At 40.1% G+C, this 24,886-nt stretch overlaps 2 protein-coding genes across 2 annotated transcripts in view; one reads left to right on the forward strand and one right to left on the reverse strand.

Moving 5' to 3' along the window:
* pxdn (peroxidasin) overlaps positions 1 to 2,820 on the forward strand; it is a 57,915-nt gene extending 55,095 nt beyond the window's left edge. Inside the window, exon 23 of the mRNA XM_023394738.2 lies at positions 7 to 2,820. Within this exon, the coding sequence (XP_023250506.1) occupies positions 7 to 150 (144 nt within the window). The 3' untranslated portion in view covers positions 151 to 2,820. The remainder of the gene's footprint in view (positions 1 to 6) is intronic.
* Positions 2,821 to 18,973: 16,153 nt separating this feature from the next.
* Positions 18,974 to 23,841, reverse strand: ccr6b (chemokine (C-C motif) receptor 6b). The gene is made up of 2 exons (XM_023394711.2): positions 23,602 to 23,841; positions 18,974 to 21,928 (listed from the first exon to the last, which is right to left on the reverse strand). Exon 2 carries the CDS (start codon positions 21,917 to 21,919, stop codon positions 20,837 to 20,839), a length of 1,083 nt encoding a protein of 360 aa, XP_023250479.1. The 5' UTR covers positions 21,920 to 21,928; positions 23,602 to 23,841; the 3' UTR covers positions 18,974 to 20,836.
* Between the last annotated feature and the right edge of the window lie 1,045 nt (positions 23,842 to 24,886).

Raw genomic sequence — 24,886 nt, forward strand, 5'->3', positions numbered from 1 at the left:
CCCCAGGATGCCCAGGTGACCTGCTTTGTGGAGTCTTGTCCACCGGCCAAGTGCAAACGGCCTGTCAAGTTAAAAGGCGCCTGCTGCCCGGTGTGCCTGGAACAGCCAGATGTTGACAAGCGACAAGAAGCGAACACCCACCACGACTAACCCTCAGGACCCCCCTGACAAACACATTCTAGTGTCTGAAAGTCACACACACACACAGACATCCAGAGAGAGGATGAGACTCTTGAAGGTGTGCTAATCCGCAGCCACCAATAGCCTCGATAGACCCAATAGCCTCAGTTTTTTGTTTTGTTTCACTTTGTATTCTTTTTCTTTGATCAGTGGAGGGGTTGGGTTTTTTTTTTTTTGTTCTTTTTGGCCTCTTGCCCCCTCCAGGACCAGCAGCCTGAGGCTCAGTTTGAAATCCTTTGGCAACAAGCCAGCAATCACTAAATGGATTTATTTCTGAACCGATGGGTGGATGCATGGATGAATGGGTGGATTGTAAACAAGACGGACAAAATCTCTCCTCCTCGCTTGGAGTCCACTGAGGCCTCTGAAGTGTAACAAACAGCCACTGTGTTTGCTCTCCTGCGACTAACACTTGGTGACAAAACGCAGGGGCCAGTTTGCCGTCGACAAGCGGGAAAGGGAAGTAGATTGAAAGGCGGCAGCCGTTATGTTGTATCACAGAATTTTCTCAGGTTAGAGATGCCGAAAACTGGTGCTATTTTCCCCCCTTTTTTTTTTATTAATGATTTAATCACTAAATACAAATCTTCAGTATTGTCTTTTGTATACAAAGCAACCTATATACACTCAGTATATGCCTTTTAATGATAAATCACAATTGAGAGGATTGTTTTATTCAAACTAAAAGACTTTATGAATAGAGTTACTTCATTTTAATCCACGGTGCTTTATATCATGTAATATGTATTTTTTTTTCTGTCCCTTTTTTGTATAAAAAAAAAATGCTTACATATGAAGATAATGTGAAGCCCTACAAAAATGTTTGTAATGCAAAAGAAATGTCTACTGATTACTGCTCCTCTATCCTTGGACAACTTTTTAGTAAACGTACTTATTGTCTCTGCTGGCCTGTCCTGAACTTGAGTGAGGTGGAGCCGCACGGCGCTCCCCATTGCAGGACACTCGATCCAGCTCTTGCACTGTTGTGCTTCTTTCCAAGTGTCATTTTGCTTTCAGAAAGCAGTGAGAGAATCTCCATTTTTACCACTGTAATGTTGTGAACTGTCCCGGTATTTTTTTTTTTTTTTTTTTGCTCAGTCTTCTAAAGCCAAATGTATGAAAAATGATTTAGTAACTTCTAATATTACATAAATAGCACATGTTCTATCTATGAAACTATGTATGAATGTCGTATTGAGGTCAGGATTTAGCCTTTGGTACTGCGAACTCTACCACAGCAGTATTCTCCCTCTGACCTGCTCATAGTTGTTTTTTTTTTTTTTATTCATGTTTATTCATCCTTAGTCCACAGACTACAGACAATTGAAGGACTGCTACCATGACTGTTGACTGTTCTTTTCTGCCTTTGTGGACCTGCTCTCTTAGCCCCAGTTTACACAAGGACACGCTTGCATGCATTCCTTTAGTCGAGCGTCCGCTTTTCTCTCTTTAAGCTTTTACTCATGTGTGTTGAGTTTTTTGGGACGTTTCCACCTGCGAGGATCATCTTCAGCGTTGATGTAGGTTAGGGAACGCTCGGCCTGTTCATGTTTCTTTGCCGTGTTGAAGATTTTGAGAGCGGGGGTGACGTCATTCAGCAGAGCATATGTGGTGCGCAGGCTTTCTCTAGCCCTCTGACCCTCATTCCACTGTAATGGAAGCCATATGAGAGGGGAAGCAAGGGTGATGTTGGGGGATGGGTGCTGATGATTGGGATACAGTGTCAATCAAAACAAGTCTTCAACGTGTTGCTATTGTGAGACAGATTTATTCCACTGACTCCTGTCAGCTGGTCCTCCACAAGTACTGTACATAGACAAACGCCGCTCACTGTACCCCATGCACTGGCTCACTTAGTGTAACAAATGTCACGTTTTTTGTTTTCCTGTTTTGCTTTGCTCCTAATTGTGTCGAAGCGGCTGCAGCTGCAGTGTTCCTTTCCATTGTTTTCTTTATGTGGTAACGTCCTGAGCAAGCATCTGTCACTAAACAGAAATAATACTCTCTGGAATGTTCCATTCAGGATTCCAGATGGATTATGGGGCTGGCAGTCGCACTGGTAAATTGGTATCATATCGCATGTTTGAATATACTGGACAGGTTTGTACATCAAACTGTGTGTTTACAGTTGTGTATTTTTCTCTCCTTCGTTGCATTCTGACTGTGGCTTCTCCAACAACACCAGTAACATCATGTTGTCTGATGTGTTTATGTTTTACTGAATTTAGTATTTTGGTGTAATTTCATAAACTCTGTGAATGAGTGAGTGTGTGAGTCTCTTTCTGTCTCAGTAACAGGCTAAATGCATTTCGGCCCAAGGTTTGGCTGCCAAAGCACTGTGAGCTCTCTTTGTTACCAGTCTTGATTCATATATATCTGTTGTATTAGTTCATTTTTGTTTTCATCATGGTTCACTCTCTTTTTCATTTCCCCTTAAACTCCCAAATGTCAATGGAATGCACTGCTCTGCAAGACTGAACATGCTTTACCTACACTGTCCCTTAACCAGTGGTCAATGTGGATATAGTAGTACCTGTCATGACATTTGTATTGTATTGTACGTTTGCCAAAGAATGGTTTGCACTGTAATGTATGCCTCTCAACAGTAATAATAAATAAATAAGCCACATTTGAATTACAGCCATACATGTTGGTGCCTGTTCTTTTTCAGCTCCCGTGCATGGCAGAGGTTCACCACCGATCTGCAGATGAGATTAATCGCAAAGATGCGACCTGTCATCGGCTCATTAATGGACTGTCAAAGCTCAGACTTTTGGGGATTTTGGTTTTGCTAATCATGACAAACTATGTTTTGCACTGATCACATTCATCTAACATCAGTGCAGTCTTGTTCTAAAGTTAGCAGTCTCTGCTTCAGTGTGCTGGTCAATAACATGGGCACTTGGTGAAGTCTTAAGTAATCTAGTACTTTGCACTTGATTAGTAGTTTCTGTACTTCCTTAAGAGTTTAAAGTGTGTTCTCATATTTGACTTGCTACTAACTGTAGGGTGGACACTACTAGCCCGCCAGCCCAGTCCCAACAATTGGATATGATATAAACATTCATGCACCCCTCAGAATCAATACTGATAACTTTGGAGATCCCTTAACCTTCTCTTTAACATCAGGTTAAATACTTGTGACATTCCCATCAACCTCAGCTGTACAGCTGCGCAGTACACTTTAGGTAAACTTAGCAAATGCTAGCATGCTAGCACACTGAACTACTAGAGGACAGCAGCCTTTTTTGGAGGGACGGGGGGGGGGGTTGCGCATGCGCATTGAGGATAATCCTGGAATCTGATGGGTGACAAGCAGGTAAGAAGTTATAGCCAAAGTGAGCTTGTCAAGCGGTCCTTGACTCAGCTTCTACCGTTCTGAGATCAGTTATGATATTGCCCTCATTATACGCATGCGCAGAATGTGTGGAAACTAAACCTGCACGCAAATAGGAAGCAGTAGTAAGTAAAGGAGCAATCTACACTAGTTTCTCATCTCTGTGCAAGAACTGCAGTAAATTTGAGACAGAATATTGTTACACAAGTAGCGCAGCTCCTTTCAGGATTAACGTACGTGGGTTGTGTAAGTACCAGGCGAGAGAGAGAGTCAGAGAGAGCGGTGATGAGGCGGGAGCAGAGTTAGCAAGCTAGTTAGCAGTGTAGCTGTGAACATACAGTGCGATGTGTGTGACCTTTAGGCTATTTTGTGCTACAACTACAGCTACAGCTACAACTACAGCTACGGCTACAACTACAACTACAGCTACAACTACAACTACAGCTACAACTACAACTACAGCTACAGCTACAACTCCTCAAGACCGAAGTCCTTGTGTCTCCCCTGTGCTTCAACTACAGTACGCACAATGAGCCAGGTATGATTACAACACTGAGAATGGAAAATACAGGATTCTGCATTGTCACTGGAGTGTGTGTTTGTCAGTTAATGTAGATATTTCTTGGTAGAAGTGATTTTTAGATATTTGTCCTCCATACCGCACATTTGATATATTTTCTGTCAGTCCAGAAGTATAATCCTAAAACCTCTTCAGACAGGAAGATGAAAGGTGAAGATGCAGCAGAGAATTTCAGCACAGGAAAACAGGCGGCACAAAATCGTGACACAGGACAGGCGCTGAATTTAAGAGAGATGTAGTTGGTCTGGTCCATATGTTTGTAGTAAAAAGCTGAATCACACACTTTTTTTTTTGGGGGGGGGGGGGTCTCGGCTCTGCTTGCCTATCTCTAAAAGTCCCCACACGCTGCTGGTGTATACTCTGTACACAGTATGCTACATGTGAGTGTACTGATACAAGTATCCGATTTGAGACAGCATCAGTCTTGTTCTGCTTTGTGTGGTTTTCTGCCAGGTTTTGACTTGTGAGACAACACTCCCTCTAAAGCAAATGTAGACAAACAAAAAGCAGCTGTTAAGTGTCTGGGGAGTGATGTTTGCAATGTGAGTAATATTAGCCATTGGAGAAGCCTGGGAACATTAACCCTGTGATGCTGAGCCTGCCTCAGACTGTTATTCACATGTGCTGTCTGGCACACAAACCCACAACCCACACACTGAGTTCAGATGTGTGGTTTATGGCAAATTATCTCTGCTCTGGATTCGTCTTGGTCAGATCAATACTTGTGTATTAATAATGATCAGAACTTGACATACGTTTTCCCCGTTTATCCCTGCTCCCGCCTATCTCCATATACATCTTCCTACTTTCTTTTCTCCATCCACGTTACAGCCTCGGTGCTCTGTACTTCTCCCTGTAGAGTCAGTGCTGGCAGCCAGGGCCGTGAGTGGACTCAGGCTTTGGAAACGAAACTGGACCAGGAAATGAGGTTTCCAGTGGCTGCACAGATAAAAGAGCCTTCATCTTCAAGCCAGGCAGGAAAAGACATTATCACCCTGACAACAAGAGACCTACGTTACTCAGAGTAATAGGTCTATTCCTGGGAGATCAAACATGAATACACACAACACACACACACACACAAACACACACACACACACTTCCTCTGGGTTGTTCCCATATCTGCTGCAGAGTCTCCCTTTCCTTTACTGGCAGCCAAAGGTCCGGGCTGTTGTTTGAATGAAGTCTCCTTTGTTTACTTTGGAGCAAGATGGACAATCTGATTATGTAAGTGAGAAAGTGCTGTAGGTGTCTGGAGCTAGATTCAGGCAGACAATAGGAGACACACAACTACCAGTCAGCAAGCCATGTATAATCCCACAAAATGTGCTATTCAACTGAGACCAAAGCATCTATCGTTATGGATCTGAATCTTTTCAAATCATACAGCAGTCTACAGAAAAGAGGCAGAGGATTGTGGCTTTTTTTGGGGGGTTTGGACAGGACACTAGCCTGCAGCTGCATAAGCCTAGCTACTCAGCAAGCCTCTCACTTCCCACTCATCACATACTGGAATTTCATTTAGGCAGTTGGCTCTCTGCATTGCACCTCTCACTCGCCAAGGTGGGGAATTCTTTCCCCTCGCTAATGGAACGTCATTCTCATTTCCAGAGCGAGGCGGATGAAAGAGAGAGAAGTGGTGTCCCGCTGAGGGAAAATAGGTTTTGCATCCCGGGACTCAAAGGACTGCAGTGATGGCTTGTCACCCCCAGTGGGTGGGAAATGTCATGAGATGGCTTCCCGCTAGTGTTTTTGGCTCTGACACACAAGCCCACTGAGTTTACAGTGCAGGTGTTTGCACAGGCAGTTACATTAAAATGGCTTGGAAAGGTGACCTGCTTGGAATCGCAAAGGATGGCGTCCCCTGGAAAACTAACTCCGCAATTAATGTGGTACTTAAAGTCAAGTCAAGTCAAGTTAAATTTTGTTAATATATCACAAATCACAAATTTGCCTCGAGGGGCTTGACAACCTGTACAGCACACAACACCTTCTGCCCTAAAACCCTCCAATTACACTTGATTCTTTATACTTTGTGTCATTTATTTGATGTGTAGCAGCAGTGGAGCTTAAATGTGAGGTTTGTCCTGGCTGTGGCACAAGCAGAACTCAGTAAATTCAATGGGAATGAAATGTTGTTATTTTTTGTGACACAAGTATCCTCAACTTCAAAATCATTGTCTGAATATCCATACTGAGATACACTGCAATCTGGCCACAAGTTGTTGAGATATTTTGTAAGTACTGAATGGACAAAACAGATCACATAGCTATTCATTTATCCCACAACCTCAGGGTTAATAAGTTGATAAGCTAAAGCTGCACTAATTAATATTTTTATATTAACAATGGATCATATGATTAGGTGTAATGTGAAAGGGGTCACTCGTAGTGATAAACCCACAAATAATTATTCCAACTCTGCAGTTCCCCTCAGCTCTATGGAAGTGTTTAAACCTCTTTTAGCTCATTGTTTTGGTTTTCTTGAAAACTTTGCTCACATCAGTTATGTTTCCAACAGAAAAAGGAAACTGTTTTCAGTGAGTAACTTCTGATAAATTGACTGCACGCTACATATTTTTCTCAGGAGTGAGGACGATAGTGAAAAGTGAAAAGCTAAAACAGTAGTAAATATTTCACTTATTTTTTCAGCATATGGCCAGAAAAACTGACCACAAGTAAATACTCGTTTGCTGTGCGTCTGCTGGATGTTAGAAAATTGTTCGCTAATGCTAATGTAGTAGTGTTGCCCCTAGTAGCTAACAAATTAATTAACTCATCTTTAATAGTGATGCATTATGAGACATAAGTGAGGAGTATTATACTTAAAGCTGCACCTTATTAAAGCCCTGCCGAAGTTCATTTGTAAAAGGAAACGACTTCAACGTGCTGATTTTTGATAAGGCTGGAGTTCCTGGTCATGTAAACTGACTAACCTTTCTAGGTCCCCCATGTGCCATCCATCAAAGTGCTTGCCATTTTTATAGGTCATATGACATGAGGTTTGGCTCAAGTTTCTTATGAAAAATATTTTTGTTGCTCAGTTAACTTTAACAGCTTTGTGAAAGTTAAAATGTGTCTGATGTAAGGATGTGAGGTGGGGATACATGATAGTAAATGTACTTGAGAAGTGCACTCTCATTCTATAAGCAAAGAGCATGGGATCCAGAAATGGGTAGACCTGCAGACTTCAATAATACTGTATGAGGTGACATGGCTGGTCTTCAGCCTTTTATTGGGTATTAGCATGATACATGATGAAAAACATCTTGTATCTTTTATATATCTAACGCAGTCAGTTGTCGTAACTGTTCAAAGTTGCCTTTATTGATGGTAAACTTGATCAACGGTTATAGTAATGTGATGACATGTATTGTTCAAGTTTCTTTGAGACACTGACAAGGAATTGTTTGCATGCTCAGTGGAAAAGTTGTGCTCATCAAACCTGGCAGAAAACTAGTAACTGCCCCCTCGGGAGGTCCGTCTCTGGTCATACTAGACACTGAGCTTCAGACTAGTCCAGACAGCCTTGCTGATGTTTTTTGACTATTTTCTTTTTACATTCCCTCTTTACCTGTCTAGTGTGGAGATTTTATCAGAACCCTGTAAGGACCAGCTGCCCAATTTGCCCTGATGGCAAATGCAAAATTTTTATGACAATAGCAGTTTTAACCTTCCTTGTAACTCATTACTTGTGCATTGGATGAGGCGTGCTGAACTCTGTGAGTGGTCCTGTGTCTGCGGCTATTTCAGTTTTTGCTGCTAGAGAGATGTATACCACCATAACAATAAGAACAGAATCAAAACAGAGCCATTCAAAGGTCCAAATACCTCACCTCTCCCAATTTCTTTGACTCACTACAAAGGGAAGTCTTTGATTTTTTTTTTTTGCCTATTTTAAAAATATATTTTTTGGAATTTATAAACTGTTGAATTTTTCTTTTAAACTTTATCTCCTTACACGGTGGTCCACATGCTGATTCAAGCCTCAGGAGTTGGTGGAGACCAATACAGAGCTGAAAGCGAGTGGATACTGGACTTACATTCATCGGCTTGCCAGAAACAAAACTGCAAACGAATACCGATGTGGCGCTGTGTCTGTTGGGTGTGTTAATAGTCCTTAAAATTTGATATGTCAGTGTTGTGTTTACAGCTTGTGCTGCCCACAAGACAAAAACCAGTTACTGTAATTTTAAAGAACCAAACGCTGCCAGAGTCAACCTTCCCATTTTATAAGTAAATACTCTAAATGTACTAAAGTCCTATGAACTACTTCCAATAAACAATACAGAGGAAACTTAACTGGCTCAGAAAGTGCTGTCTTCTTCCTTAAACATGTTGAGCCTTCAAAAACTTATGCATCCAGGTATTTAGCTCATACAGCTTCAGAGGGCTCAGTGATGGGGTGAACATTGGAATTAGGTCAGTGGGTGTAGTAACTGTACCTCAGCCTCATGGGCGAGGTATTTACTACCACTTATGGACAAGGTTTTAGACTGAGCAACTTGTCATTAATTTCATTGTTACCTTGTACAACTAAACTATAACTACTACTTTATCTACAGTACATCTGCTTATGTGGTTTAGTCATTAACAGTGTGTATTTAACTATGTAAGTGAATGTGTCCATGTGAAGGCGTTGCTGGTAGTTCAGCACTTGCTAGACTTCCATGGTTGCGTTCCTCACTCCCTGATGTCATTCTCAGCTTTTGTTGTCTCCAACTCCCAACGTTTCAGTTACACTAATTTGATTTACGGCTGTAACTCAGCACCAAATAGAGTGCTACATTTGACCCCTCTCCCCCCTGAGGGGGACTTTCTTCCCCCATATGAAAATACCAAACTCTTTTCCAGGGTCTGTTAGCTGTAATTGCCAAAACAGAATGTATCCTGTCACTGAAATATAGACAAAACAGGTCAACAAGATGAGAGGAAGCTAAGTTATCTTCAGTGACATCCAGCTCAGATGACGATAATGTTGAATATGAGTGATTGTGTGTCTGTTTGTGTGAGTTGAGAAAAACATGCAGATCCTACAAAGTAATTGTTGATAGGAAGCCAAGCTAATCTCATGTGAGGACTGGCAGATGACTGACTGGATGACTCTGTGCGTGACCGACTGACTGGCTGACTGATAGGCTCGCTGGTTGATTTGCCTGCATTCCTCTTTGGACACCAGCGGAGTACAGTCTGACCCAGCGTGATAATCCCCTCACTGCCAGGACCCCTAATCAGCTCTTCTCTTGACCTGAAATGGGCTAGCTGATGGGGGGGGGACAGTGGAGGAATGTAGATCTACATGCACACAAGCACATTCACACCCACTGTGATGCCAAAAAAGAACTATCTGTCTACAGAACCTCTCTATCCTCCTAAATGATAGATATTCTGGACTTGATAAATTAACTTGGCTGGTGTTTTATTCCTTAGAGGTTGGGAAAATTTTAGATTGAGGTGTGAGAAATGTGCTTTAAATGGCCAAAACCACCAAGAGAGACTTGGATGCTTTGGTTACAGGGATAAATCAAAACATATACACAGAGGTTTTTATCAGGGGGAATTCCAATAATATGACATACCTCTGAGGAAGGATGAGCCAACGCTCCAGCTATGAGCCAAACACTGTCAACGGTATAGGATTGATAGCAGGCACTGAACAAAGGGGGAACTCCTTTCTGTTGTGATATTCAAGATTCAAAATAAAATATTTCAGCACTGCCGTATGCTTCTGTTTTACACCAGAAAGCAGCTGACTCTGGGCTGGATCCGCCTCCAAACCAGTGGATCCACATTAAGGCAATATCCATTTTACTTCCCCGTTCTAGATATCCCGAGAACGTCCCGGTACAGGTTGTGTACACTGAGGAGTGGTCATTGTCATCGGGACATTCTGTCGGCGTACTGACAAAGAATCAAGTCCAGCGGTGCAGTATTTAACCACTGAACACTTGCGTGATGAAGTTTTTCTGTGTAATAAATGCATCACCATCTTCTCCTTCAGTAGTGGAGACGTAGCAGCGTTGTCAGCTAGTGCTGGGTCTCCCTACCTCTGAATGTAAATGTTTCCAGTATTTCAAGTTTCCCAGTATCGAGTGATGCACATCTGTCAGGCCACAAGCGTGCGGGGCAAACAAACGTGATAAGCCGGGACCTGGAGCTAGAATTTACTGGTCACGTTCCACCTTGCTTCTCTGCATCAGAATACATCTCTAGTGATCACTTGTGATTGGATCTCACTTCCCTGCAATATATTCAGATAAACATGTTTTAAGCCAATGAAATAAGGTTTTAGCCATTTGAAACAGTAAAATATTTTTGGTTTATAATGAGTCTGTGGTGGGACTAATTAGACTGGGAGAGGACTTCATTTGAGTAGGCCGCCCTCCAGTGTGGCCCAGACCACATCCAAATGCGGTCCACCTCCGTCCTGGGAGCTGGCTGAACTGAGAGCTTTTCCACTTGATCACCTGAGATGGATGTTAATGCCTGGTCTGAACCGGACCCTTGACTTGCGTTGGTGTGAACTTCATCGTTGCCCATGTTTCTAATTAATCAAATGTCTTCAGGAAGTTGTTACGGTTTGATCACCCATAAAGCCTCTTATTGGAGGTTGGCCCTCTAGACTCCTTCTATACCACTGTTATGAGTAGATTCATTCCCATGATAGATAAGTTGGAGGAGATTACTGTTACAATTCCCTGTTGTGATTCCCTTTTCCAGGTCCTCCCTCTGGCCCATTCAGGCTTTCATTAAGGGTATATCTGAACTTTGTTCCATTCAGCTTCCCTTCAACCCTGACCAGTTTCTCAGTCTCTGTAGCTGAAAGAAGAAAAAAAACCCACGCCATGATGCTGCCACCACCACGCTTCACCATTCCTCAGGCCCTATGCTTTAACCAGTTTTGTGGATAGAGCAAATAAATTAGATGTAAAGTAAATCCAACAATTAAAAACTCGCAATGAAATTTCAATCTTTCAGTACATTTAACCCAAAGAGTAACACTCAAAGGGAAGAGCATCGACGTGGATACAAAGCCAGAGCCCTTTAATTCCAAAGCCACAAACTAGATGAAAGGGTTGTTTTATCGAAATGGCTAACAACTGAGTCATCACAGCTACAGAAAAGGGCTTGTATTGTGTTTTGACAGTGAAGCTGAGATGACAATTATAGATGCGGAGTAAAAGTTATCTTCAAATTCAGTGTTAGCTGACACACCACGATGCAATGTGTGTATCCTTGAGCTCCAATAAACGTGCCGAAGAGATTTCTTCCCCAGAGATGAATTTTTATTCAGTATTTTAAAATCCTTTTTTTGTTTTATTACATCCATGTCTACAAACTAGAAGCTAGCCGTGCATAGTTATAGATATTAACCTCATGTGCAAAGCTGCTAGAGAACTAGTTTTGTACTGAATTGAATGTAACAGCATCAGCAAAATGATTCCATGATTTACACCTGTACTTCCCTGCCTTTTCTTGCACATTGCTGCATATCTAATCAGCACCTGTAGCTCGTACCTGCTCAGTTCCACATTTTCCACAAATTCCACATTTTTTGCTGTGACAATACAAAACACTTAACACTTCATTACAGCTGTCAAGTCAACAGTCAGGTCAAGCTCAGTGCCGGTGTGAGTGCTGCGACAGCGACGCAGCACTCACAAGCTATAAGAGAGAAGTATAACAATGTTAAACTTCTTTTAAGCACAAGTCTTATATTGCTGTCACCTCCTGCTGTCAAGATGTTGTGGAAATACAAATGAGGGCTGTTAGCAGAAGCCTAATCCCTGAATGTCACACCATGGAAAATATGACCGCTATGAGAGAATTTACAGAGCATTTTATACCTCACTTTGTTTTCAATTTGGGCTTAACATGTTCAGGCTTGGAGGGGCCGCGCTGTGCTAACAGACAAAATGGATGAATGAACTGTCTAACTGTGCCTGCAAAAGACAACGCACATGTCCAATTATCGTCATTTTCCAGGTTTTATGGGTCGTTGTTCTTTTCACCTCATTTCCAATTAAACTGTGAAGTGGTTTATTAAGTGTCCCGTGTAGCAGAAGTCCTCAGACTACACTGATGTAGTTCCCATCCCGCTGACCTTCCCGTCAACAGTCCCCGAGATAACTTCAGGCACTCACTCGCACAATGTTGTTGAGTGAGCTTAACACTCACCTTTCTTCATCCCTGTCATATCTGAATATGTGTCCAGCATAAATGTAGCATTTCCAGACACACTTACCTAAAATCAGCATGTATCTACTTGGCCAAGTTAAAGACTGAACTACTCTTTTCTGAGGTTTTCTTCATCAGAACGAGGGTGTGGAGTCAGGGCAAGGACCGTATGCCATTGTTCACCAACATCTACCTAGCTACTGTATTTATGAACACAATTGAATGCACACAGAGAAATGAAAAAACACATTTAGCAGTGATCCCTGCCCAAGCTAAATGACCAAACATCCAGGTGACCAAGATGATACGCCATGTTATTATAATCAGGGCTGAGACAAACCTGTGTGTAGAAGGAAATTCTTCCACTGCCTCTACTCCACCAATACTATTTACTATTGTCAATAGTTGAGCATTTCCACACAACATTTTATTGATATAAGATAAGATGACAGATAATATTCCTTTATTAGTCCCACAGTGGGGAAGTTTGCAGTGTTACAGCAGCAAAGTGAACTGTACAAAAAAGGAAAATATCAATATCAAATACTAAAAATGTAAAAAGATAAATAATGGATGTTGTTTTTACTCCAATTTTTCATGTTTTGAAATGAAAGATCTGAGATTTTTTTTTTTTTATTATTTCTGGCCTTTTATTGTGACCAGCCCAAAACACACCTGTGCAATAATCAGTAATGTGTAATCAGCATCTTGATATGCCACACCTGTGAGGTGGATGGATGATCTTGGCAAGAAGAAGCGTTCACTAACACAGATTTAAACATATATGTGAACATGAGAAGTAAACTCTGTGCGTGCGTGTGTGTGTGCGTGTGTGTGTGTGTTGTGTGAAGTTTTGTGTTTATATATTTGTTGAGTGTATATATCAAAAATAGCAGCAGATAAGGAACGTGCACAGATGGTGTGTGTTGGTTATTGCACATAGTGAGTTAGTCAGGTTTCGGTGTGTGTGGTCTACAGTGTGCAGTATTATAGCTGTGTTGCTCTGGCAGAGGCAGCAGGAATGGATTAAACCAGTAGTATTAGCTAACCAGCCTGTTAACATAATATTGTGTTTTTGCATGATTACCACTGACGCAATATACAACAAAAAAGAAAAAAAAAAACATTACACAACATTTCAAGTGCTCTTGGAGGCCCTCTGGTGGTTTTGGGGCCCCGGCTATAATAAAACCTTTTCAACAGTGATGACTCATGGGATAATTAATCATAAGCTGATTGTGGTAGAAGTCAAAGGAGTGACTTCATTATCAAGTACCAGATGTTTAGTTGAATATACTTAAGGGTGGTTAAAAAAAAGTACCTTAATGAACGGCGCCAAGGATCCACTTTGAGTCATTTATCCTCAAAGAAGAACTCCTCTTGGTCACTGCGGCGCCAGAGATGGCACCCAGTGCTGCCTTGTTATAGCATGTCCTTAGCATTTGAAACTAAAGGAGGGCTATCTGGAATGAGCCTGGGGCTAAAGGGTCTCTAAATCATCACAGTAAAGTGGGCTTTTACAAGCTGTCATTTCTCTGAAGATAAATGGACAGCAATACATCACCTGATGCCATAATTCCTGACCAGAGGTGACAAATCAGCAGAGAACTGCTTGTGTCTGGGTGATAAATATGAATGTACAGTATAATGCTGTCGTGTCTCTCCGCAACTACCACCGAAGCCACCTTGTGCACCCAAACCTTTGACAGTGTCCCAATTTCTAAATGTTTTTCAGGCATGCTGTAATTCTTTGACTTTAGTACATTCATCATAGAGAAATTAAAAGCTGCATTGCTCAGTATTTTTTTATCACTGGATAAAATCAGTGTAATGTGAAGGGTGTTGCTTGCAGTGACAAAGCCACAAGAATTATCACCTCACTGTGCAGCTGTCCTCAGCTCTACACAACATTTCGCTGTGTTTCAGCTAATGCTTTCGGTTTTACGACCGATAGCTTCTTTGTAGTTTGGTTCTATCTTACTGCTCTTATCAACATTGTTTCCAACCTCAGAAGGCAGCTTCAATTAAAAAGCTGTTAACACCCAATGTATACTTCCTGCCCGGCACCAACCAGCAGCCAGCTAAAGTTAGCAACTACCTGGTAAACACGTGGAGCATTTAGCAGCTAAAGACACTGACATATTTTCTCAGGGATGTGTAGAGACTAAAAACAGCTAAAAACAGAGTGGATATTGGACTTAAAGTTGTCAGGTGGATTTAAACATGACTCCAAATGAATGCTAATGTTCACCATGACAACATGTCAGTTGTGTTGACACCTTGTTCTGCCAAAATGCAAAAACAGACAAAAAAACCCCTAAAAAAAAAAAAAAATTGATGCAGCTTTAAATTGCATTTATACAACAGACCCGAAAGCAGACACTTTAATCACCTTTCAAAATATAGAGTTCAGAAAATATATCAGACAACCCATCTGTTTGTCTTCAGATATAATTTCTGTAATTTCGCAAGTGCGGGAATCACCCGAGCATGCAAGTGACACAATACACATTCCTCACAATGGTTTCATGCTATTCCATGGAAACAGATGAGAGCCATGCAGGTTTGAAAAACGTTTTTAAAAAATCAGCTTTGCAAATGTTTTATGAGGAAGAAAATTCAACACAAAGATGCACACAGTGAGTTTTGGTGGAGAACACTGAATGTAAACATAACTTTTGTTTTGTTCACAGGAAAACTCATAGGGCACCTTTTATATTATTACACAACTATTAGAGCCTCTGATTATTATAGAACTTTTAATGCCATTTTAAGTTGACATGAAAGGGAAAACATAGGTGTAATTAATGATGTTAACAATAGTTCCATTAAGTGAAACATTCCAGTGAACCAGCATACACTATGTAAGGCAGGGCTTAGTGTATGTGTATTTAGTTTTTTGTTTTTTTGTTTTTATTACAGTTCTTTTTTTTTTTTGGCTATGTTCAGTATTCTTTGTAAATCTGACCACAGTGTCCAAAATGTTATCTGTGACTGGCAATTTTATTGCAGTGTTTGTATATGGTAACAGTTGAGGTACATGGCAACAGGAGAGTTTACCAAGAAGCACACACCAGTACTTAGAGAGCAGGCAGAGTAGGTGCTGTTTAATTGGTCCACAGTAGTCACTGATTGCTGATGAGGAGCAGCTGGGTAAGCAGGTGACTGGGTCAGGTGGAAACTCAGGAACTACAGGAAGTCCATCTAAAGTAATAAACAGCAGAATTAAACCTGCAGGAAAAACCATTTGCCTAATCAAGTAAATAATTTTTTGTGTGTTGCCCTGTTTTTTGATAGACCCTTATAGCATTCATAGCAACATTTTGCTTGTGAAACATAATTTTAAGTTGCAATATTAGACATCGTTGCATTGAATTTATGTGTACCAGGGTACTGTGCATGCTGGCCTACTACTGGCATGATTTACTTGGATACCTAAATGGAAGAGAGCCACCATTGATATTATTACTTACACCTGTGTTCCTACAGTATTTCACTATGTATTCTGGCATTTTAATCAATGTATTGTGCAAAATTGCACCATGTTAAGACACCTGTGTTTCTGAGTTATGCAGCTCTGTGAGAGACACGCATGCACACAGAGACCATATATTGGTTGATTCTGACTTCTTATGCTTGTCTATATTATCCCTGCCAATGAGCAAATAAGGAACAGCTGAAGAGGCAAGTTATGGCTCATAAAAGAGGTCAGGTGGTGGGTAGTGAGAGTAAACTCTCTGATGACACCTAGTGGGGAAAAGTTATAATAGCAGACCTGAAAAAGGAGCTCATGACAACACCATGAGGAAGTGCAGGTGTTGGCATGACATTCTCTTTGTATATTTACCATCCACAATCTCACGGCTGCTGTGGTGTTCAACTTGTGTCTGTGTATGTGTGTCCGTGTGTGAGTGGGTTGCCATGACTAAATGTCCTGAAGACAGCTGTAGTGGGAACTATTCAGAGACGGTTTTCAAATCATGCAAGATACAGTCATGAAACTTTACAGGTGTGTAGTTAAGATAAACACAGTGGAAAGAGTTCTATCTGAGGCCCTGTTCAGACCTGCTATCTTGCGTCCAGATGTATCCAGAGAGTGCCGGGATCCATCTGAGTTTAACTGCAGTTCACATCTGGCATTTGAATGTGTCTGAAATATATCAAGTGAAATATCATTTGATTGTATGATTGCTTAATGCCAGTTCTGGAATTCCATACAGTTACCTTGTGTGAGCAGCTGGCCTAAAGTGGCAATCTCTTCATTTAAATAAGTCACTATCTATCTTTGAATGAGGTAACACAGTAGTGATTGAGCCTATGACTCAGTGATGAAATTATATAGTATATATATATAAGTCCTTGCATTTGACAGTTTCATGAACTTGGGGTCTGCTATGACTCACCTGCAAAATCACAAGGGACATACGTCACTAACACAAAGTTAGTGAAATGTGTTCCATCACCCAGTTCAAAAACAAACCTGCAATATCCATGTGTGGCCATAGGTGTCGCCAAAGATAACACAATGGAGATTGTCATGTGTGCTACTTTATAGTCAGCAATAAACTCTGAGGACATGTGCAAGGAACTTTAACCAAGACCAAAATTATGATGCATCTAGAATGTGGGGTTAGGCTGTTCATCATGAATGGAAGTAAATGCAATGCCTTAACAAGGATAGCTGTGCAAACTTGTGTGGATTGTGTAACAGTATCTTGGTTTCACAACACTGTGCTCTGTTTTATTTAAAGAGATAACACATAAAACAGCTGTATTCAGCTGTATTGCCCTCCATCTATGTTTCTGTATAGGCTAAATAGTTTGGTGGATCATTAAAAAAACATGTTCAAACAGAAACTTCACAAGGTGTCAGACAGCTGGCAGCTTGCAGCACAAGACCCCAACTTGATTCAATTATTACAGTAATCACTGGTTTGTGAGATAAAGAAGGTGAATTTGGTTTGTACGTATTACGTAGTCTTGAAATACATTTGTACGCTGTCACAGAAAGGAAAACACAACAGGACACAACAAGCTGGCTTGTGGTCTTTACTCTTTCCTGACCCGAAACGAGGAAGAAGTGAGTTGATTGTTGAAGATAGCTCTCCAGAATTGACTATCGCTATGCTTCAACAAAACTGGCTCTTTTTTTGTGCAGGTGTTTCATGCTATTGTTGATGTCACCTTGTTTGGCTGTGGTTGTTCGGGTTGGAGTACTTGTTGTTTCTGTCAGTAGTCAGTGCTTCAGAAGATGCTGCTCCTGCTTACTGCTTGTACACGTTGACCCTGGTGACTTGTGGTGGCATTTGTCAGAAATGACATAAACCCACTACAGGAAATGACCTTAAAACAAATCTAGCAGTTTATGGATACAGGAGCATGTTTCGAAATGTTTCAAATCTGTACTATGCCACACAAAGAACACCTTTACAGACTTATGTTAAGGCTGATTTGTTATTTTCTATGTGAGTATTCTTTAAATGTTGTAGGACAGATCATGTATGTATCGGGCATCTTTGCATTTTTCAACAGTGTTTCTAAGAGAGGACTAGGGGTGTTTGCAGATTACCAAGAAGTACATTTTAATTAACTGTATCTCAAGTGAAAATGACTTTCCATTATCAAGTTTAACAAACTTCACGCTTAGTTAGAACGTCTCTCTGGAGAGTATCATCCAACAAAGCAACTGTGGCCCAGCTAATGTGTGCTGAAAATGAAAGCAGATCAGTCATCTGGGAACTGAAGTCCGGGGTCATGCTAGCAGCTAAGTGGGGCTGTGTTTAGGGACAGTGAAGCTTTGGACTGAACGTTAACATCAACATGCTAACATGTTCTCAATGACAATGTTAACATGCTGATATTTAGCAGGTACAGTATTCACAGTTTTCAGCGTCTTGGGTTTAGCATGTTAGCATGCTAACATCTGCTAATTAGCACACAAAGTTGATAGGAATGCCTCTACATTTGCATTAGTCTTTCGTAATGGGGAAAATTAAAATGATGACCTGATTTTGGCACCAAATGAAAATTCAGGATCAACAAAGTTAGTTTGTTTTTAGTCTGGACCAAAGTGATGAACCAACCATCAAACACAAAACCATCCACATCTGCTGTGGGGCTAAAAACTCAATCATCAAGCTAAACAGTGAGCACTTCATTTCAACCTGCATTTCAGGCCTTCCAGACACCAACTACCTTTCTAAAATTTGAAATTTTTCTTACATTGAATTTACCTAGCTGGTATCTTTTCTCTCAACCCCATGTACCACAAGAGAAACCACGCATAAATTTGTTGATTTTATCTGTGTCTTTGTCTTAGGAAGACTCTTATCATCTGAACACATTGGGCCACGGCCTACAACTGCAGATTGCTGCCACACTTCCCCTTTTTGTGTTCGCAGTTATTTTGAGCACAGAAAGTAATGACTTAACATTTAGTAACATATACAGTAATTATTTAGTGACTAAAAAGGTAATCAGATCTTAGTTACTTTACCATATGTTGGCTAAATGTGAATGTTTCATGTACTGTTTAATGGTACAGAATCTATTTTACATCATTATTTATGTAATGATTGAGAGATTATAGCAGTACTGTACGTTTAAGTGCTTTCTTTATTGCTTTTTCATACTCAATTTTCCTAACATCTGATTCCCAGAAAATTTCTGACTCAATTAATTTGCTGATTAATTTGGTTCAAGAAAATAAAATTCAGACACACTGTTTATTGAGTGGATACAGTAAAAGAATACAATTAGATTTATAAAATACAAAATGACAAAACTTTATAAAAGCATAACACAATGAGATATATGGTTCTAGATAATTTGTAGAAATTAAAGTGACAGTATAGTAAGATCAAAAATGTGAGGACTTTAGCCTCTTATACAGCACCTAAAAAAACAAGCAGACTCAGTCAAAATCATATACATAAAAATAGAAGCAAACAGGATGCTATCATCATGGTAACATGAGAATAAGAGAGAAATAACCAAATGCGTCACAATCATACATCAGTCACTCGGGTTATATTGTTAAAGATATAAATAAAAGCAACAAAACCAGCTTTGATTAAGGATAATGCATCATCAATACATGTGGTTGGATATTTGTGTGAGGAAACTTGTTCAAAATTCAAGAATAGATCTAATTGGATCAATAATATAAAGATCAATCATTGATTTCTGAATTACATAGAGAATAATGTCATTAGCAGACACATGGACCTTAACATTGGGATTTGCTTGAATCTATAACCTGCTCAGCAAAGGGAGGAAAAAATGTTATCTGAATTTAAAACAAACAAACAAAATACAGGACTTCAAATTACTTGGAGGATTGTAATTTCTGAAGAGAAACAATATTGCTATCTGATAGTAGGATGGGAGTTTTTTATGTGTGGGTGTTATTTTGAGTCATAATACACTACTACATTTTTTCCATGGTTAATGATCTAAAGATGATATTTAAGTTCCATTATATTTAGTTTTTTCCCTCTTTGGACTTGTCATAGGATGAAAACACAGGTGTTACCAGTAACATAAATAATGGCTCTTTACCAGGTGGTTCAGTTACAGAACCCGTGGTATTGTGCCTCGCTGATATGTTTTACTGGGACTCTTGAATAAAATGGAGCCATCGTTATTGTCATTAGTTACACCTGTGCACTTCCTGCTGTACAGGTGCATGTGATCAAGTTACAGTCACAGTAACTGAGCAGCTTTTCAAGTAATTGTTTTGTTTTTCTGCATATTTATACGGGGAATTCCTGACCGCACACATAAATGTCACTTTAATCTGAATATATCGAAATCGAAATCATTTTGGGCTCGGTTAACAAATTATTAATAGAAAGCCTGTGTTACAAACTGGAAGCTTTTGAAAGACATGGGTGTTTGGTAGACAGTGCATTTCTGACAATAAGGTGCTATTGGTTGCATTATGTGAAATGTAGGCTCCAGCATTTTCTTACTTTGATCCAGACTACAGACTAAAAATCAGGACGTCTTTGCCTCTGTTGCTTTGATTTTTTGACTAATTATGAAAAAATTTACCTGAAATGTCTATAATGATAAAATGAAGTGATGACCTTTTATATCCAAATGTTCAAAGGTCTACTTCACCGTGACATCATAATGTTCTGCAAAAACACTTCTGTTCATTATTCAACGCTTCAACTTAGGAAGGAGAGAGTGTGACCATATTTCCTTTTTTGTTCTTCTGTGGCACCACCTCAGTTTTACTGAAGTGCAATACTTCTTTTTTCTTTTAATCATATGTGTTGATGTTTTACATCAAACAAATTACATTTAGCTAGAAAGTGACAGACTGTTTAATCTCTGCCTATGTCCTACAATATTGTACTGTATATTGAAATAATGTTTTCTCATGATGCAGTAAATTTCAAATACAAAACATCTCCTTTTATCTAAGCACATTTTGTACAGATGTTTTTATCTCCGCTTACAGTACATACAGCTACAGCAAAGTAACAGCTTGGGAAGATGGGAGCTCCTGAAGCATTAGCATCGCTAATTATCTCCTTTAAAAGGCTGCAGCATCATGCACTGAATGATGACATGTTGTTGGAGCCATCTGAAGGCTTCACGCCTGAGACGCAAAAATCTGAAGTTCCACGTGAGGAGCGAGCAGAGTAGATGTACTTTCTGCTAAAGCACCATAAGTCCAACATTATTTGCTGGAAGTGGCTCCTGAACTTCACCCCGATGAAGGCATAGAGGATGGGGTTTAGACAGCAGTGGAGGTAGGCTACGCCCCTGGAAATGGCCAGAACTTGGAGTTTAATCTTCTCCGCCTCACATATCCTCTCCTTAAAGAGCGAGAGGGTGTGTATCAGCAGAGTCACGTTGTAGGGAAGGTGGCACACGATGAAAACTACAACAACTGCCAAAACCACACGCACAGCCTTGTGCCTCTGGCTGCTCTGTGCTGTCAGCAAGGTGCACATGATGCTGGAATAGCTGAACACCATCACCGACAGAGGCAGCAGAAAGCCAATGGCCATTTGAAGGCTGGGAACCAGCACCTTCATCAGCTTTGCCGTTTCATTCCTGCTGAAAGACAGCTGACATATCATGGTGACGGTGTCAGCCCCCAGACTCTGCTCTTCAAAGCGCTCAGTGTAGATGAGCGTGGGCAGAGTTAAAGCCACTGCAAACGCCCAAACGGCAGAGCAGATGAGGCGGCTGTAGATAAGAGCGCGCGAGCGAGCACCGAAGGATCTTCTCGCCTGAACTATAGCAATGTAACGATCACAGCTAATGCACGCCAGCAGGAGCATGCCACTGTAGAGGTTGATACTGTAGGCTGACCGCAGGATCTTGCAAGCCACGGGACCCATTAACCAATTATGCTGCTCATTGTATATGATGAACGGCAAGGCCACCACAAAGATCAGGTCTGCCACAGCCATGTTGAAGAGGTACACGTCCGTCATCGTCTTGGTTCTCTTGTAGAATATGTAGGTGACGATTACGAGAGCGTTGCCAATCAGGCCGAAGGCACAGATGATGGAGTGAATGTAAGTCTGGACGACGACCTCCGTGGGGTTGGGGTCGAGATTGCAGAGTCCTTCATCTTGGTAATCTGACATGTAATCATAGCCTGAAGTCACGTTCTCCATGTTTTTAATCTGGAGAAGAAAAGATGGGTATAAACGCAGAGGAAATTATTTTACTGCCATAGCCACTACTTATTTTTTTTTTTTAATTGTTTTCACTTATTTTTCTCTTTATTTATTACCTGTTGTAAAGCACTTTGGTACGCCGAAAGGATTGTTGTAAAGGGCTGTATAAACAAAGTACATTTACATTTACTTATTTTACAAATTAATATTATTTATTTTTATGTATTATAATATTTACCCATAAAAAAAAGTGAAAATCAAACTTAACCGCGGCACAGTGAGATGACTTCACTGAGACTCTGCGACTAAAACAGAAGTGAACCTGAAAAAGCCACAGGTGAAATGTGTGTTTGGCTCTCAATAGGGAAGTCGTCTCAGTGTGCCATGGTTAAATTTGATTTAAAATAAACTAGAATTAGGTCAACTCAAAATCAGTCATTCTAGGTAGAAAACATATTTAGTTACATTTTGAATAGGACGTTTACCTGTAATGAAGCAAGTTTAGACTGTAGTATTTCAATTAAGTAAAAGATCTGAATACTTATAAACTGATAGAGGGTTTATGAATTGTAACTAATGGCTTTGTTAATGGTTCATAATTCATGTATTTATTCTTTAACAGATCCTCGCTTCTTAACCATTACGAACCCCTTTCTGATGAAACAGTAACCCGTTGGGTACATTTTATTCGCCGAATAAAGAAAAAATAATCTTGCGGATAATTTTGGTAGTTTAGTGCAAAGCCTGCGTGGACTAGTTTTTTTTTTTTTGTTCTGTTTGCAGAATAAAAGCCAGTGTTCTAGTTCCTCCCTTCCTCTGTTCCTGTGTTGTGAATGACCCCATTTCAGCCCCATTTAGTCATTAAGTGATCACACGTCTCGATGGCTGCACTCTGAGCTGTGATGATCTCAAGAGCTGATCAGATCTTATCAAGGAAGATCTGATATGCGTCACTGAGAGTCTGCAGGGCTGCAAGGAGGTCACTGACATTTAACAAGGTAATGAAACACTCAGACTTACTGACAGTATAAAAAAATACATGAGAAATTAATAAACGAGTTTCTCTGTGTGACATCACGGCGTCCATTTTTGATTTTTCTGTTTTAATTGTTACATTAAAAAAAATGACACTGACCGAAACTCAGAGCGCAGTAATAAACACGTGATATCTAATTCAAGCAAATAATAGCATGTGAGAAACTTCTTTCAAAAGCTGATGGACAGTGATAACAGATGGTATTTCTTCAACATTTTCACTTCCCACAAATCAATATAGTCACGTTATACACATAATATACTTTGCTAAGTCTGTCTGGGAAGATAATAAAGGAAAGGGGCGAGACTTTTCCGTAGAAACACAATTCAAGAGCTTGTGCTCTGTAGAGAATGTTTCCATATTTTACACAGGTGGCGTTTCTGTAAAACTGTTCTATGTCATTTCATCTGTAAAACCTTCTTTTTTTTTTTTTTTTTTTAAACCTTTAAAACTGATCAGTCATTTTTAAAACTACAAAACTAATTAGTACATTTCAATCTTTAAAATTTATCACATCCACTATGTCAAAGAAATATTATGATTTAATTACCACATTTAGATACCAAATACCAAACTGACAGGAAAGTTTCATGCTTATTCAGTTTTTTGTTTTTTTTGGTTTTTCAGAACATACAGTACATACCTTAGAGAATGATGACTTCCACTCAAAGAACTTCTTTACTTTCTGAAGCTGATGTTGCTGAGTCAAAAGAAAGTAATATTACTCCCAGGTACCAGAGTTTCACCGCTCTCCCCGCTGCATGTGTAGATAGAGTTAAGTGTAGGGGCTTTAACTGAATAAAACTGTGTGCTCCAAAAAATATCAAAAGAAGAACAAAGCAAAACCACCTATGTGTGAGTACAGTGCTTCACTGAGCTTCCTGCTTTTGATCTCATTTGTTTCTGCCACCTCTGTGCTCACATTTTTCTTATCTGATGGTTCCACTCACAAATAACAGTTTGTGTAACTCTGCTCGCAGGAACCCCCATTTTGTGTTTTCTTTTTCTTTGAATTACTGTGAAACTGTATGATTTGTTGTTCCCAATCTCAACACCTCTATTCAACATCCCACACACAGAAACTGCTTTATTCTCTCATGCCCTCAATTCTCACTTGTTTTGTCTCAGTGTTAGTTTTCCTCATCCTAATCAGTTTTGTTTTTAATTGCAATCTTACGTTTTTTTTCCTCTTCTTTGTTTGCTTGTCTGGCTGTCACCAGCGCCGAGGCACAGTGTTTTCAGGTTGTCTATCCGACCGTCCATCCCTTCCTTTTGGACAGGATATCTTTGTAACGCCTTGACGGAACCTTTTCATATTTGGCACAACTGTCCACTTGCACTCAAGGATGAAATGATTAGACTTTGGTGGCTAAAGTTCAAAGGTCAAGGTCACCGTGACCTCACAAAAAATCATTTTTGGCTTTGTGAATGCAATATCTCCAGAACTCCCCATGGGAATCCCTTCAAATTTGGCACAAATAAATTTCACACAAATGATTCATATTTTCTATGACTCTGGATGAACAGGTATGTAACCTGAAACTAGTCTGAGTGGCGGAGGAAGACAACCACAGGTGGTGATTCTAGTTAAATGTTGTTATTTAAAGAAAACTCTTTCATTTTATATTTGCCTCTACAATCCGTCTTTCTTATTTGTCAATTATGTTTTGCCTTTTTTGCATTTACATTCACTTTACAGGTTTATAAGTGGTTTGACTGACAAAATAAGTCAGTCAGAAAATCAGAAGTCAGGACACCGAAGTCAGAAAAATACGTAAATATGATCTTCACTGTAACCTATTCAATATTCCAGACTGTCATTGCTTTTCCCCGACATGGCCAGCAGATAGAGCTGTTATGTCAGTGGACACCTGTGGATTTTCAGAATGAGACATGTTGGAAAAAGTTCAGGTTTATAGACATAATGT

This window comes from Seriola lalandi, unplaced genomic scaffold, assembly GCF_002814215.2.
Source record: "Seriola lalandi dorsalis isolate HSWRI2012SDOR001 ecotype SW California unplaced genomic scaffold, Sedor1 jcf7180002054953, whole genome shotgun sequence".
NCBI lineage: Eukaryota > Metazoa > Chordata > Actinopteri > Carangiformes > Carangidae > Seriola > Seriola lalandi.